Below are 17,815 nucleotides of genomic sequence, written 5' to 3'. Positions count from 1 at the left end.
AAAATCGTTGTTTATTTTTCTTTGTTCCCTTATTAAACTGGCAGGCTGATACCCAGTAAAAGCTAAGAGGAATGGAGACAGGATGTCTATATCCCAAGGCTGTCAACGGAGTTACATCTATTTCTTCTTCCCTTCTCTCAGGTTGTTTACCAGGGAAGGTGATTTAAATAAAACACCCTGCTTCATTAGAGAGTAAGAAAGCCTAATTTCCTTGCCAGCATTTGGGGTGAAAAGTTGCTTAAGGAATAAAATGTGGTCAACATGTTCTTATGACGAACATAAACAGACCAGTTTCATTTTTATAAAGTGCCATGAGTTCCCAGAATATTACACATCCGTAATCCAATGTAAATTCAACATTCACAAATAAGTAGAAGTCATTTTTAGAGTCAAGTTTAGCAAATAATTCATGATCAGTCTGCTCCTTCATTAACCCACTCACTGAGAATTAGAATATTTTCCATTTATAATCACACAGATCTTGATAACGTCTCCATGAGATAAGGGGAAAACAACCATAAGAACAATTAGAAACAACCATTTGTGATAATGGAGGTGGGGAAAGGTATGGAAACCATGAAACACTGGATGTTTCAAAACTGATTTCTATTTGGAATATAATGGCACAACACACTGACACACAAATATGGCTTTTTTATGAGGTGCGATTATAAACAGCCTCCCATCTAGTCACTATGTATATACATCTCTCTCTGTATATCTATGACATCTTCAGTTGTCATGGAAAATCTGCAAGTGTAGATTCCACCACTGACAACTGCTATTCCAGAAAGAATCCCTCCTCTCTGAAATGCTTTCTTCACTTGGTTTCCACCACAGTCTCCCAGTTTTCCTTCTGACTTACTGGCCATTCCTTCTCATTTACCTGGCTGGACCCCGCTTTCTCCACAGATTCTTAGCATTGGATTTGTCTGAGGGCTTAGTGCTCAGACGTTTTTTCTATCTATGCGCTCTCCTTTGGTGATCTCATCTAGTCTCATGGCTTTAGTGTCATTTAACTATCCATCTACCGGTAATTTCTAAATTTATACCTCTAGCCTGGTGCCTCACCTTTAACTCTAGACTTGTATCTCCAACTGCCTACTTGCAAGCTCCACTAGGACACCTAAGAGGCATCTAAACACTCTCAAATCAGACTCCTTGTCTTCCTTGCTGCTAAACCTTTTTGCAGTTTATCCCATCTCTGGCCCCAAACATTGGGTTAGATTTCACTCCTCTTCCACCACACATCCAATCCTTCAGCAAATCTTGCAACAACTTCCTTCAAGATATATCCAAATGCAACCACTTTCCGCCATCGTACCTGTTATCGCAGTGCCTTGATGATTGCCATAGCTTCCTAACTGATCTCCCTATGTCCACCTTGCTTTGCCACAGCCTACTCTGAACATAGCAACTGGAGTGACGCTGTTACGTCAGACCATGGCACCCTCTGCTCCAAACCCTCCAGTGGCTTCCCACCCCTGTGAGAATGCCCACAGGTGTCCTCAGAGCTGCTTCCTCACTTCCTTCAGGTTTTTACTCAACTGGAGTTTTTCACGGAAGCCTTCCCTGGAGACTTTACTTAAGTTTGCCAACTCCCCTCCAGAACTCTCTCTCACCCTGATTCATTTTTCCCCATAGCACTACAATGTGACCAACAATGTTCTATTTATTTATTTGGTTTATCATCTATGCTCTCCCCTCTCCTTTCGAATATAAGTTCCCAGCCGGGTGCGATGGTTCATGCCTGCAATCCCAGCACTTTGGGAGGCTGAGGCGGGTGATCGCTTGACACCCTGGGCAACATGGTGAAATTCTATCTCTACAAAAATACAAAAATTAGCCAGGTATGGTGGTGCGTGCCTATAGTCCCAGCTACTTGGGAGGCTGGGGTGGGAGGATCCCCTGAGCCCAGGGAGGTTGAGGCTGCAGTGATCCCTGATCATGGCACTGCACTCCAGCCTGGGCGACAGAGTAAGACCCTGTCTGAAAAAAAAAAAAAAGAAAGAAAGAAAGAAAAGAAAAAAGTGGAAAAAAGCATGTAAGCTTCATAAGGTCTGACATTTTGTATGTTGGTCACAATACCTAGAACAACAAGTGCCAAATAAATACCTGTTGAATGAATTGTCTTTTTGTTGGCGTTTTCATGCATGTTACCACGCATATATCTTACCTTACCTTAATTGGCCAGGAATTCTTAATCTCTAGGGAATTCTGGTGAAGAATCAGTCAGCATAATTCTAAGAGTTGTGTTTACACAGATGTACTGTGTAACCTTACCTTACCTTAAGTGGCTAAAGCTAATATTCACACTACATTCTGATCATTTTCCTATTTTTCAAGCTAGCCATGCATTAGGCCACAGATTAAAAGCTAATACTTTTAGAGGTCCAGATTCAATAATTTAAAGGAGGGATCTATGGGCTGATCTTTCTGCCCCATATGTTCCAGCTGGGAACTTGAGAACTGGCATCTTGTCGCATCCGGATGCCTGGTCTCCAGTGAACCTGGGGCATCTGGACCATGGCTCAGGGTTGCCAACTCCCGGTAGAGCCTTTTCCCATTATATCACCTGGTACCCTGTCATGTGATAGGCCAAAATAAAAGTATAAAATATATATTTTATTCATGTAAAGATGTTTGTTAGTGCATGTGCCTATAAATAGATTTTTACATGTTATTAAGGCCAGAGGCATTTAATGTATGTTTATTGAATCTTGAAGGTGTGGTCTGGGATAGTCATTAAATTTAAAAATGTTTATTCTTGAAAGAACTTTAAAACATTATAAAATAAAACAAAAAGATACCACTTCAACAAAATCTATTTTTTATTCTTTTCTTGTTTTGATTCTCATAGGCATAGTTTGAATAGACTATGATCATATGACTCACAATTTTTAAATTTTAGCTTTATTTACATTAAAAATACTCTCATGTTTCTACATGGGCGTGGCACTTAACAATTTAATGGCTACACAGTATAACAAGATTTTGATATAATTTACTTGAATCTTTTCTCTATGTTCACATCATTTCTAGTGTTTCACAGTTGTGAATAAGACACCTATAAGCTTGTTTGTACACATAATTTTATTTCTCTTTCTGAATGATTTTTCTGAATTAATTATCTTGAGTGGGATTACTGGATCAGGGAATAAATAGGTGGCTGAAGTGCCTTAAGAAAGAAGTTTCTACCAAGTGCCTGTCAATGAATGCTTGCCTGTGTTAGAATTTATTATTTATTCTTATTTGCCACTTCCATAAGGTACAGTGCCACCCCTATCTTTCCCTCTGCACATCTTTAATTAACAGCAAACTTGATCATTTGTAATTGTTGTTAATGATTTATCTCTCTCTTACCATGTGGAGGTTTGGAAGCTAAATACTAGCAGGAAGAATTCTTTTTTAGAGACAGGGTCTTACTGTGTCATCCAGGCTGAAGTGCAGTGGCACAATCATAGCTGCAGCCTCCAACACCTGTGCTCTCTTAAGGGATCCTCCTACCTCAGGCTCCCTAGTAGCTAGGACTATTGGTGCCCACCACCATGCCAGGCTAATTTTTAAAAATATTTTTTGTAGAGACAAGGATCTCGCTATGTTGCCCAGGCTAGTCTCGAATTCCTGACTTTAAGCCATCCTCCTGCTTCGGCCTCCTAAGGCTGAGCCACTGCAACTGCTTGGCCAATTCCAATTCAGAAGAGAATCAGGTGTGGTGAATTAAAAGACAGCTGCAAATGCTTTACCACTTCTTCAGCTGAGTTCTTAAATTGAGCTGGCCTGTGGCTACTTGGATCAATTGAGTGTGGCTAGAATGATGTTTTGCAGTTCCAGGTCTGGCCTCTGAAAGGAGCTTTGAGCCTGCTGGAGCAAAAACATTGAGCGGACCCTGAGACTACATGGAGGGGGAGATGGGCTCTGCTGAGCTCAGACTTCCAGCTGTCCCTTCCAAGGTGCCAGGCATGTGAGTGTTGGACCTCTGACACAAGCTCAGAGTCAGCTGAAGTCCACCAACCCCAGCTGAAGTGACAAGGAGCAGAAGAATTGCCCAAATTCCTGACCTTCAACATGGTGAGATATGATAAAATGGTTGTTGTTCTGAATTGCTAAGTTTTGGGGTAGTTATCAAAGAGAAATGGGGTAGCAAAATTAACCAGTTGCCTGATCTTGACAATCGAATAAGATAAAAGACAAATAACTCAGTGCAATAGTGAACAGACTCCCAAATAAGATCCTATGGCTCTAGCCAGCCTTGGACTTTGTCCAGTTCCCGGCTTATGTCTTCTGGCTCAGACCCTTCCTCTGTGTCTTCACTATTGTCATGGTGCAATAGAAAACCATAACACCAGGAAAATAAGGAGAAACCAAGTCCAACTCTAACAAAGAGGTTTTTCTGAAAACCACCTTCATGTTTCTTGAGTTAGGATATATCTTTGAGACTATCACAGAGACCACTGAGCAATTATTTGAAATGATGGGTTCAAGAACTGACATCAGCTTTTCAGCCATATAAAACAAAGCTGCCTCATTAATGGATCTTTGCAACTTTTCCAAGTATCTAATAACACATTACTCTGGAATAGTTGTTAAAAGAGTTTTATCTTTTTATAGCCTTCCTCCCCAGGCAACTTTTAACAAGTTGGATCTGTACCCAGACCTTTTTACTGGTCTGACCCCATCATCATCATCTTCCACTTTAACATGACTTTGCAAAGAACAACAGTGATCCCTCCTACCCTGCTCCTGCTGCTGCTTTTTTTTTTTTTTTTTTTTTTGCCTCCAAACAAACTCAAAGTAATATATAAAACTTGTCACTTTCAGCATGTAAAAATACCTATTTTAATAGCTGGTAATGGCTGGTTATTCATTTTTGTTGGGAAAAGTTTATTCATTATAGAAGTATACTGCCTTAGAATTAAAAAGATAATTTACCGAGAAAGCTGGATAGGGGTCAAAATTTGTTTCTGAATTTCTTCAGTTCCTGATTTGTCTTTTTCTTAAATGACCAAGGATGTGAAACTAGATTTGAGGAGGAATTATTCAAAAGGTTAAACTGAGACAAGTCCATAGTTGAAATTAGCAATGAAAGCCTATCCATTCTGGCAGAAATCCTGTGCTTTCTCTCAGTCCTGTTTACCTTATTCAGATTAAAAGCTGATAGTGAGAAAGCTAGATCTTTTCTTCGATCTTACATCATTCTGTAATCGTTGATTAATGAAGTAATAAAGAAATCCTATAGAACTTGGATGTATGGTTTCTCTCATTTTCTTTCAAACAACTCTGAAATGTGAGATAATTATGTTTTTAAAATACTGTGTAAAAAAATCATGGGAACTCTTTGTCCTGGGCCATAATTTATTTAGCTCATAAAATGAAAGAAGGGATTCACAAACTGCAACAGGTTCCAAACTCCCTTTTCATTCCTTGTTTCATTTTAAAAAGTGTTTTTTATTTTTTTGTTTTTATTTTTTTTTTGTAGTAGTAGAATATAATGCAACCAAATGAAGAGTTAAAGCAAATGGAATCTTATCTTCAGGAATTAAGTGTGAATGATTCATTCTCTCGTGTGAAAGCTTTTGAAATAGAAATGTCAAATAGATTCCCTACATACAAGTCCTGAAGCTTAGGGTCAATACCAAATGAAATGTAAAAATAGTAAAGTGTGTGTCTAGGGAAGAAAGAATGATTAGTTTATTTTCAAGGAAAAACCTTTTGGATTAAGGCTGATTTTTGTGAGAGTGGAATTTTAAAATAGTTCATCTCCTTGATCTACAACTCAGATCAAATCTTAATGAGATAGATTCTTGGCATCATTTTTTCTTACTTTCTTTTCTTTTCTTTCTTTTCCTTCCCTTCCTTCCTTCAGTCCTTCCTTCCTTTTTAACTAAGAATGACTCACATTTCATTTGATACACAACTATTTATCGTGATGGAACATCTTATTTCTTTTTCTTCATGCTTGAGATGAAGAGAGGAGGTGGTATGGGTGAGGTGACCCGACATTAGATATAGGAATCTATGACCTAACCTTCCCGCTATCTCCCCGACTCAACACTGGGCATGATTGAAGCTCTGCATGATGCTCCGAGATTCCCCCAAGGAAGAAAGAGGAGGCAGAACAAAAAAGTGAGGAGGAACCAGTTCTGCCCCCTGGGCCTGTGAGAGGAGTGACAATTTTTCCCAGCTTATTACTTTTTTTTTTTTAAGCTTTATGAATGTTTAATCTGAAGGTTTTAAAATACTATATCTTAAAATACAGTTATAATTTTATCCAGCATTTCTACCATTCTTTTAAAGTTCAGAAGGGTCTTCCTTCCCTTTCCAGAGATCAAAAAGATAGTCTATTTTCTTCTACTCCTTTATGGTGGAAACAAAAAATAAAATTCTAAGCCCCTCAAATGACTGAATGGACCCCTCCTCTTGGCCAAGGGGATTTCAAAGAAACCTAAAATACGAGTTCAGGCCATGATGGGTAGGGGATGTCGGACCTGCCTCTTCATACTTTCCTCTCTTTGGAATTTAGGCACAACAGGCCAGCATTAACGTTAGAACAGATCTTAAGACTAACAAAACAGGATGGGCGCGGTGGCTCACGCCTGTAATCCCAGCACTTTGGGAGGCCGAGGCGGGTGGATCACGAGGTCAGGAGATCGAAACCATCCTGGCTAACACGGTGAAACCCCGTCTCTACTAAAAATACAAAAAATAAGCCGGGTGTGGTGGTGGGCACTTGTAGTCCCAGCTACTTGGGAAGCTGAGGCAGAAGAATGGCGTGAACCCAGGAGGCGGAGCTTGCAGTGAGCCAAGATCAAGCCACTGCACTCTAGCCTGGGCCACAGAGCAAGACTCCGTCTCAAAAAAAAAAAAAAAAAAAAAAACCTAACAAAATAACAAAACAGACTCTCTGTAGCAGTGAGATACCAAATCCCAAGCACACTCTAGTATAGCATCATATGACAGAGAGAAGGCCCTGAAAGAAATAGAAGTATTTCACTCCAAAATATATTTCTTTGACCTATTTTGAAATGGCCCTGTGTAGCCATCTCTTCTGGGGAAAATTTACATTCTGTAGATAATTCCCTTCCATTTCCAGGTCTTTTCCTGATCCAGGAGAGATTTAACTAAGAGTGTGGCACCTTTTAAGATCTGATAAGAGGCATTTACTATCCTCATACTACCTGGAGGCTTCATGTACACAGAACCTTGGCTTCCACAACCCCCTTATCCTAACCCCAAGCACTTCTTGTCAGCATTTGCTGACTTCAGATCTTTAGACAAAACTTAACTCTTTCAACTAAATGCCAGTCAGGAAACCTTTGAATCCACCTGTGACCTGGAAGCACCACCCTGCCCTTCTCACCCAACCTCCACTTCAAGATGTCCCACGTTTCCAGGCCAAACCACTGTAAACCTTACATGTATCGATTTATGTTTTTGCCTGTAACTTCTGTCTCCCTAAAATGTATAAAATTAAACTGTAACTCAACAACCTTGGGCACAGGTTCTTGGGACCTCCTGAGGCTGTGTCACGGGTCATGGTCTTCACATTTGGTTTGGAATACATCTCTTCAACTATTTTTCAGAGTTTGGCTTTCTTCATCAACAGTGGTTTGAGTTTTCACGTGCTTGAGTATAGTGGTTAAGAATGCAGACTATCAACATTTGATTAGTGGCTCCAACACTTAGTAGCCATGCTGACTTGGTTAATCTCTTTCAACCTCAGCTTCCCTATCTGTGAAGTGGAGATAACACACCAACTATCACAGTTACATAAACTAATTTTTTTTTTTGAGACAGAGTCTCACTCCATCGCCCAGCCTGGAGTGCAGCTGCTGTTGTCTAATCTCGGCTCACTGCAACTTCTGCCTCCCGGGTTCAAGCGATTCTTGTGCCTTAGCCTCCCAAGTAGCTGGGACTATAGGTGCCTACCAGCATGCCTGGCTAATTTTTGTATTATTTGTAGAGATGGGGTTTCACCTGTTGGGCAGCCTGGTCTTGAACTCCTGGCTTCAAGTGATCTGCCCACCTTAGCCTCACAAAGTGCTGGGATTACAGGCATAAGCCACCTCACCCAGCCGTAAACTAATTTTTGTAAAGTATTTTCAATAGGGCCTAACACTTAGTAATACTCAATAAATGGTAATAATTATAAATATTATTATTGATATGTACAGAAGACTTTAACATGCTTTTTCCCTCAGATGGCTAAATAGCATTATTTATTGATAAATCTTTCCTCCCCCGATTATATTCAAAGTGATTTCAGCCTATATTATTAATACATTCTTGTGTATTCCAGCACCTGAGTCGAGTTTTCCCACTGATTTGTCAGTGTGTTCATGGGTTTGCATTTCATTGTTTGAAACACTGTAGCTTTATAGCATTTAAAATGACCATATAGGACCATTCTAGTCCGGGTGACAGAGCAAGACCCTGTATTTTAATTAAAAGAAAAATCATACAGGAAGAACATGTGTGTAGGACACGTTGTTTTTTTTTCAAAATGTCATGATTATTTTCCCATTTCTTTTCTCTACATGAATTTTAGAGTTATAACTAAAAAATTTAATTAGATATTATAACGAAAACACATGGCTACATCTCTGAAAGAAATGTAACTTGATGATACGCAGCTTGATGAATACAGGAAAAATTTTACTTGTATTAGCAATGTAATAGGTGCAATCTAATGCTTTTAATTTTTAGATAATATAACACTTCGAATGGAAGAAGAAATGATGTTGGGATGCTGGGAGTGGGAACATCAGAGTGAGAATTTATTAGTGAATCAAATCCACATCATAAGTGTTTATTCAGCTTTTTATGGTCTAAGGTACCATGATCTCGAGATTATACAGTGGCCACCTATGGTATGTAAGTGTTTTAATGCAGCAGCCTTTAACATCTAATATAATGTAGATGTAACCCAAAGAGACCCTAGACTTTCCTACAGATCACTGAAGGGTCTTATTAATAGATGATAAAATTATTTCTGATCTTTGTGTTTACCGTTGCAATGGGAACATTTTTGTCAATGGTATGATTGTGTTTTAAATTACTAATGAAATTATTTTTTGTGTTTTATTTTTAATAATGCGTTTTTATTTTGTGTTTCACAGTTATAGCCATTTATTTATTTATTTATTCCTGGGCTCAGGTGATTCTCCCACCTTAGCCTCCTGAATAGCTCGGACTACAGGCATGCATCACCATGTCCAGCTAATTTTTTGTATTTTTGGTAGAGATGGGGTTTTCCTATGTTACCCAGGCTAGTTTCAAACTCCTGGGCTCAAGCAGTCAGCCCACCTTGGCCTCCTAAAGTGCTAAGATTACAGGTGTGAGCCACCGTGCCCAGCTGACATAAATTTTTAACAAGGATATCATTCTAATTTTCTAATTACTGACTGAATGCACATTTTTATGTTTTAACAGTAACAATTTTTGTCCTAACAGTAATTATAAATGTAAAATAACAGAATATCTGTAAACGCTTTAATGTTCTTTAGGAGAGTGAGCCTTTTATTTCTATAATGATGAGACTCAGGTTCCCTGATAAAGTGATTGTCAGGGAATGAGTTAGAATGAAAACCTCTTCTAAATTGTATGTAGGCTAATTAAATAGGCCATTATACACCGCTTGTGTGAGATTATAGTGAATATAAAAGAGTGCCACAGAATGTGTTATAAAGTTTCTGATTTCATTCTTATAATTGCTGCTATGAAAACCAGAAGCTAAAGAAAATACCATCTAGAAGTTCACAGAATTCAGAAGGGCTTCTTTAGAGAATGCTTAACAATCATGCGTGCGGATTCTGGAAAGACTTCGGGACATTTGATGGCGTTTTCAGAATTGGATAAAGGGATGCTTCTGGTGTTGCACTCTTTTTAAAACTTATGAAACATTTCAGTCTTTCAAAAAGGCAGGGAGAAGAACATAGCAATGTGGTGCACTTACCTCTCACTCAATTAATTAAACATTACAGATATAATTGAACAGTATCTTTTTTAATGATAAATTTACCAGGTGAAATATAGGATTTGCATATCCTGGAATCTCCTTTTCACAAAGTTTATTCCATCTAATATGTTAATTTTCCCTTTATTGCCAAAAGGGCGTCAAATGGGTATTCTTGATAAAATGCTCTAGGTACATAACTGTCTGAGCCAAAGATGGCTAATAATCAGCAAATGTGGAAGGCAATTCTAAACAGCAAAGGCAAGATGGTTAATGCTTTAATTCACTTGAAGCTAATCAACAGCTGTCCTAGGCACCAATTCTCTTGACCTCTTTTTGAGAAAAATGCTTTTCTAAGCCCAGCCAAAGAGCAAAGGGAAAGAACCACATTACCTGTCAACACTAAGAGCGCAGAGGTTGAGGACGGTGATCCCCACCGAGGACTTCTGCAAAAAGGGGAACAGCTTGCAAAGAAATACGCCAAAGTCATTGTGATCAAAAGGCCAGCGTCCAGCCAGCAGCTGAAAGAAGGAGACACAGTGGTAAGAAATGGTAGAGCTGGCACGGAGCATGTGGGCACTTACAGTTTTAGTTATGCATCCCAACTTCTAAATTTTATTCACAGTGCTTTTCAGTTAGCACTGTAGCAAAAGAGCATTACTATTGTTATTTTTTCTTTCATATTTTAAAACCTCAGCAATTTTTAGTCTGGAAAGATACAGAGATTTATTATTATTAATATGTAGTAACATGAATATACTGTGATATATATTTAATATATAATACTTAATATAGTGTATTAATATTATAATACATACTTATATATTAAATATATTATAGTTATAGAATACAGTTTAATAACAGAAGAGATGTGCCTTTGATCTCACATCAACTAGTCATGCTGCCTACTTTTCAATCAGTAGCAAAAGTTTGGGATTTTGGGAGACAGCTCAACTGAGAAGCAGACAGTGGTTTTTTATCTGTGCTTACTAAACCGTGAGTAAAGCAAATAATTTCAACTACTGGAATTGGCAGATTATATTATCTCTGAAATTAAGAATGAAAGGTTAGGGAGAATACTGGAAAAAAACAAAGTGGTGTAGAAGCTACTAATTTTAGCAGCTAGCTAACACCTAAAGCCACTTTGAACTTATATTTTCCTCTGTGCTTAAGGGGCTGACTCTGCTTCAGTAGATGTGATGTAAGTGGCTTTTCTCTATTTAGGCTCAAACTTCCCCTTACTATACAGAAAAATGTGGTTACCTTGATCTGTTGGTATCATATGCAGAAAAATCTGTTCTTCCATGTTGACAATTTCCAACCTTGTTTGCAAGGCAAGAGTGGACACCCTCTAGTGGCTGTGCTGGGTAGCAGACACATAACAATAGCTACCAGTACTCTGTATTTGTCTAATTAGGTATTATACTAGGAGCATGGGCTTAAATAATAGCTCAGCTACCTAAAAGGGGGAAGGAAGTTCCTGCTGAACATATGATGCCTTTTCAAGTGTGAAAATGGTATTGATTTCCTTTCTAATTTTTTTCTTAGTGACTCAATTTAAACTTACTCAACTCACTAGGAAACAGTATCCTACTAACTTGCCAAACTCCTTTTTCTTTTTTTTGAAAAGTTCTTTTTGCCATAGTAACTCTAAGCTAAGCTTTGAATTTCTTTTCTACTATTTCCAAAAGATGATGTGAGGTTTAATTCCATGGTCAGTGTGATCCATAACACGAGTCCTTTGAAAGAGATTGGGAAACCAGTACCCCGTAGATAAAGAATGAGAACTTGGTTACACAGGGCAGTCTCTCACTCTGTGATTTTTGGCTAAGACCCTATAAAACTTCATTATAGAAGTTTCCTCTCTTTAGTTTTCAAGATTACTTCCTTTCTTCTAAATAGTTTTCGAAAAGAACCTTTTTCTTCAATTCAATTGTGCCTCTGGTTTCTTCTTCATCTCACTATAAACAGTCTCGATTGGTGTCTTCTCAAAATTTCCTCATAAACTTTTGTCCAAGAACAACCACAGAACTCTTTGCACAAACACTGCCTTCATTTCTTATGGTTTTCATGAAGCTGACAAATAATTCTGCCATTGCTGACTGCTGGTTATTAATGCTTGGTGCAAGTAAAGACATAAAACACTATTTCTGGGATGAATCACCCTATAAAAACAAGAAAACCTGAAAACTACTTTTTATAGAATGAGAATTTAGAATTCTGGCCCAGAATTATAATTCTTCAAAGACCACAGATATGTAATTAAAACAGTGTAGGCACGGTTATGGGATATACTCTGGAACAGTTGAATTGTTTGTTTGTTCATTCCCGGAGATTAAGAGGACCCTGATAATCCACATGAATGGATTTCCCAATTCACACATCTAACAATGAAAGAAAAGAAAAAGATGTTCTTGCTTAATAAGGGAGACTCTGAAATCCTGTGAAGGTCTCAGTGGCAAGTGCTAAGAAAATGATCCAGAGAAACCACAAATGAACATGGATTCTCTCAGATTCTTCCAATCTCAATTACATTTTTTCCTTTTACATGCTTCCTTAAACTTTTAACTAGGATTAGGTTAGGGTTAGGCATAAAGAAGGACAGAGAGGAAAGACATCATGGAATCAGTGGGAAGCAAAAAAGATCATGGAATTGTCTTTCTTTGAGACAAATAGGTGTGGTGTTGGTGGTGGTGTTCTTTTTCCTTTTCCTGGGAGTGAGCATTGATTCTTCTTGGGAATTATAGATAAAGGGGAAGGAAAGAAATCATTGGAGAAAATTATTAGGTGTAATCACTGTGTAGACTTCCCTAACTTGTATCTCCTTCATTCTGAAAGGATGTATGGGTAGTAAGTGTCCAATGCTGCTAGGAGGAAATTAGGTCCCTGCCTGTAGGCAATGTCCCCCTCTTTTCCTTTTCTTCTCTGGTTCCATGTGGCTTCCTCAAAGAGGCCCTCATTAACTATCTAACCTCAAGCAGAACCTGCTTGTTAATCTCTTCCATGGAACCAGTGTTGGAGCAGTCCTACATTCAAAGTCTCCTTTCAGCTTGCTCTGCTGGAGCATGAGCAGGAGTCCTCATGGAGGCAAACAGTGGGGCTCACCGGTTTTCTCTTATTTAGCAGAAGCACTTGGAGCTTCTGAAGGACTACTGGGAATGCATCCTGTTATTTACTAGCACTTAAAATTAAAAATATAATACATAAGATGGTAAAAATTAAGCTGTATAAAAGCTTATATAATGAAAAGTTAAGTCTTCCTTCCAATCAAGGCCCCCAAACTCCCTGCCCAAAGGCAACCACTGTTAATTGCTAAGTGTGTTTTCTTCCAGAAAACATCCTACGTACATAGAAGCATACGCTTTTTTTTTTTTTTTTTTTTTTTACAAGAAGAAAACAAGTGGGAACATATGGAAATAATATCTTTTAGTACTCCATTATGATCTTTTTTCCCGGAGTAATTTTCTGGAGAGCAATTCTATTGCTTAATCAAAAAGTTTTGATTTTTAAAAGCATGTTAATGGAATAGACTAGGAGAGGAATAAATAAGTAACTGTTTAAGAGAATACATCCTAGACCATGGCAAAGAACTCACTGATTTCACTAAAGTTAACAAGCTACTGTCAATTCAATGAAAAAAACAAAACAAAACAAAACGAAACCCAAAAGAGTCTGACAAGCTGACGAGTCGTATTGGTTCAAAGGGTTAATCAGGCACCTCAGATCAGTCATAGCTTATTTTTGCTACAAAAGAGTCTACGTACCCTAATATTTATAATTTGCCACCCTCATATTTATAATTTCCAAGGACATTACACAGTACCTAGCACATAGTAGGTGTTGGATGAATGGATGACTCCAACTCATTAAATCAGATCATATTTTCATAGTTTGAAATTAGACAGTACCAATTTTGCCCTGAAAACACATTCACTTTGAAATTTATTTTCTATTTGAAAGTTGTTTATCAGTGTCTCAAAGTAGTGCTCCCACTCTTTATGTTGAAAGAAACCTGCCATCGAGTTGTTTGAGGAAGTGGGAGAATACTGTGCTATTTAAGAGTCTAGGCTGAAGAGAGGCTGCCATTTACTCTTTGCTTGGAGACATCTCACTTTGGGCTGTGATGAGACTGCCCACCTTCCTAAGAGCTGCAGGGCAGGCCCTTGGAGGTGAGGCACATCCCATGGTCTAAATGTACATCATGTTCTCCTCTTCTCAAGCAGATCACAGAAGAACACCACAGAAAGAATCGTGGAGACACAGAAGGCAATCTGCTGAGCCAGGATTTTACATGCCTTTGTTCTAACTCAGGGAATTTTTCTATAGTTGAAATATAGTTAAAGCCCCTGATCCCCACCTGAAAATGAAAGCGCTTCTAAACGGCACAGATTAATATAGGAATTTTGCATTTGTGTGGTTGATTTGGATTGTATCAAAATCAACATCATAAAATTGACAGGCTGCACATTTTAACCCATCAAAAACAGATTTAGATAAGAACTTGTACCGTATGATACACTGATATGCACCCTGTTTGTAGAATGGATAGAGCCAAATGCAGGATGTACATTCACCACTATATTTAGCGCAATGCAAGATCTCATTTGGTTGGGACCTCTTAAGTACGGGGAACATATCTGTTTACATTAGTTTTCTGGAACATACCTGACAACCAGAAAGTAAACAAAAATGTAAGGAGTCAAAAAGTTGTGAAATTTATGCCCTAAAGCTCATGTGCATTAGTCCTCAGCAAACTGCCTGAGTCTTCACCACAGGGGGACTGATTCTCACTCTACACCCAGTGGTGTAAAGCTTAGCTCTTATTGTGCTCTAGCCCATTGCACATCCAGAGCTGTTCATTAATAGAGACTCTCCAGAGGCATAGTTCTCAGTGTTGCCTGTATATTAGAATGATTTTGGGAGCTCTTCCATATCCCAGTGCCTTGGCCATCACCCTAGGCCAGTGCTTATCAACCAGGGGACAATTTTGCCATCCCCCTTCCCCCCACCACCGCAAGGAACACTTGGCAATGTCTGAGATATTTTTAGTTATTACAGCTGGGGGTGGGTGTGCTACTCACATCTAGGGGTAGAGGCTTGGGATGCTGCTAAACATTTTGCAATGTACAGGACAGGCAACCCCAACAAATAATCATCCCCCCACCCAAATATCACTGGTGCTGAGGTTAAAAAACTGTGTCCTAGACCAACGAAATTAGAATCTTTGGAGTTGGGACATAAGCATTAGTAGACTTTAAGGGTCCCAGGGGATTCCCAAGGACAGCCAAGGTTGTGAATAGTTGCTGTGGAGCAGCAGCTCCTAAGACTTAGTAGCTGCAGAATCACCTGGAGGGCTCATTGAAACACAGATGGCTGGGCCCCATCCCCAGAGTTCCTGATTCAGTAGGTCTGGGGCAGGGCCTGAAAATTTGCATTTCTAGCAAGTTCTCAGGTGATGCTGATGCTGCTGGTTCACCAACCATACTTTGAGGATCACTGCTCTAGAGGTGACATGGTCAGCAAAAATGACAGCTGACAGTCAAATGGAACAGGAGGAGCAGAAAAAGGTATAAAATATAGTCACAAGAAATAAAAAATCTTGGGCTGGGTGTAGTGGCTCACACCTGTAATCCCAGCACTTTGGGAGGCTGAGGTGGATTGATCACTTGAGGCCAGGAGTTGGAGACCAGCCTGGCCAATGTGGTGAAACCCTGTCTCTACTAAAAATACAAAAATTAGCCAGGTGTGGTGGCACGCGCCTATAATCCCAGCTACTTGGGAGGCTGAGGCAGGAGAATCACTTGAACCCGGGAGGCAAAGGTTGCAGTGAGCCGAGATCATGCCATTGTACTCCAGCCTGGGCAACGAGAGTGAAACTCCGTCTCAAAAAAAAAAAAAAAAGAAAAAGAAAAAGAAAAAATCGTAATGTTTGGGGCCATGTAGCCTGCATCCCCTTACACTCTCACCCAAAGACATCAGTCCCTAAAGACATCAGCACATAAAGTCACAGTACAATAACAGATGTTCTACTGCCCCAGGCCTCACCAGTTAGCACTACAAAATAAGGCTGTTCTCCCCTATATTCAAGATGGGTTGTGAACCTATAAGATTTAGGTTCAAGTACGAGATTGACCTGTTGCTAACTGTGTGACCTTGGGTAAGCCAGTTCCCCGTTGTAAGTCTGTGTTTCTGTATTTGTTAAATGGGGGTAGTTCTCATACCTGCCACAAGGATATGATGCTCATTTGGGGTGCTCAAATGGGTTAATGCATATGAAAGAATCCTGCAAACTGAACATATACCACACAAATGTTATTTTGAATTGCTATAATTTGTAATCATAAACTGAAACGTATCATTTATGCACAACCATGAAAATATAAACGAACTTATGCCTCTTTATCCATTCCAGATGTTAATATCCCCTGCTACTTAATCCTATTACTTGTACATTATTTTTGTTATTGTCATGGCATCTTAAAATGGTACAAATAAAACTAGTGGCATATTTTTCTTTGTGCTAATTTTCCTCTCACCCCATCCTGTGAGGCTGAAGGGTTCTTCTCCTCTCCTTCATCTCCCGTCTGTCCTAGATAGGAATGAGGGATTTACAAGTACAGTCTGTAATAGCTGCAAACCTCAAAGCAAGGAAAACCTTCTCTTCCCTTCAATATGTATTATTATAGGGTCACTTAGAATTGGACATGACTGACCAGGTATCAGGCTTTAAAAACTGAGGTTCTGAGGTTTTTCTTTCTTTCTAGGGGAGGGACTGGGATGTAAAAGTTGGTACATAGTTGACTCAGTAGCAAACAAAAACATCTTCCAACAGCACATACTGAGATGATTATAAAGCTTGTGATGCCCAGGACAGACCATTTATGAGAACGTGCTCTCTGGCCACTGCAGATCTGAAATCAGATACTACGAAATAAGTCACTGTGTGTGACCAAGAATAGATTTTGTTCTTCTGTTATGCATTAATTGCTTCAGGATTGAGACAGAGCATTCATACAAATGTCATAAAAGCTATGGCATTTCCCTATCCCCTATCCATACACTTTTTCCTTTGAACAGGCTTTTCTTGCCTCCTGACCAGTCCAAGAATTCAGGATGTATGACAAATGCAGAGTAGAGCAGAAATTCCATAAATGGTTTTGACTCTGGCCTTAGGTGCCCTCCATGAGCTGGGGGGATGGAGAAGCCCTCCTTTTAATCAAGACAGCTGGCTTGGCATAGTAGCTCAGAGTGTGGGCCCTGAAGCTGGATTCCTTGGGGCAGACTGACCCCAAGCTCTGCTGTCTTCCTGATCTTGTGACATTGGCATGCTCGTTAACCTCTGTGCCTGTTAGTTTTCTCTTCTATAAAATGAAGATCGTTCTGGTAGCTACCGCAGAGGATTACTGTGGGCCAGAGAAGAGAGAATCTGGAGGAAGGGCTTGGCAGAAGTCAGAATATGGAAGTGTGAGTCATAACTATTGATGGTTCATGGTTATGGTCACCCATGGTCCAGGTCACCAGGTGCAGGGTGGTGGCAGGCCACACAAGAACAAAAGACCCCACTAGAAGATAAGCAGAAATAACAGCTTCTCAAGAAGCTCTAAGCAATTTTCCCTGGGCACTCCACAGAAGAAGAGAGTGGTGTGAGCTAACGGTAAAGAGAACAGGCTCGGGTGACTTTGTCCCCTGGCATGACTTAGACATGTTAACTGTTCCTCATGGAAAACTGCAGATAAAGAGAGTGCCCATGCATATGGATGATGTATTAAATGGGTTCACACATGAAAAGCACTTACAGCAGGGCCTGATCTATAGCAAATCATAAACGTTAGTTCCCGTAGGAGATGGATTCTGAGGAAC

General features: G+C 39.4%; 1 protein-coding gene across 1 annotated transcript in view; it reads right to left on the bottom strand.

Moving 5' to 3' along the window:
- EDNRA (endothelin receptor type A) overlaps nt 1-17,815 on the bottom strand; it is a 64,681-nt gene that overhangs the window by 14,575 nt on the left and 32,291 nt on the right. The window contains exon 3 of the mRNA XM_054486396.2: nt 10,349-10,476. Coding sequence (XP_054342371.1) covers nt 10,349-10,476 — 128 coding nt within the window. The remainder of the gene's footprint in view (nt 1-10,348; nt 10,477-17,815) is intronic.

Source organism: Pongo pygmaeus, chromosome 3, assembly GCF_028885625.2.
Source record: "Pongo pygmaeus isolate AG05252 chromosome 3, NHGRI_mPonPyg2-v2.0_pri, whole genome shotgun sequence".
Taxonomy (NCBI): Eukaryota; Metazoa; Chordata; class Mammalia; order Primates; family Hominidae; genus Pongo; species Pongo pygmaeus.
This window is presented reverse-complemented; position numbering and strand designations above follow the sequence as displayed.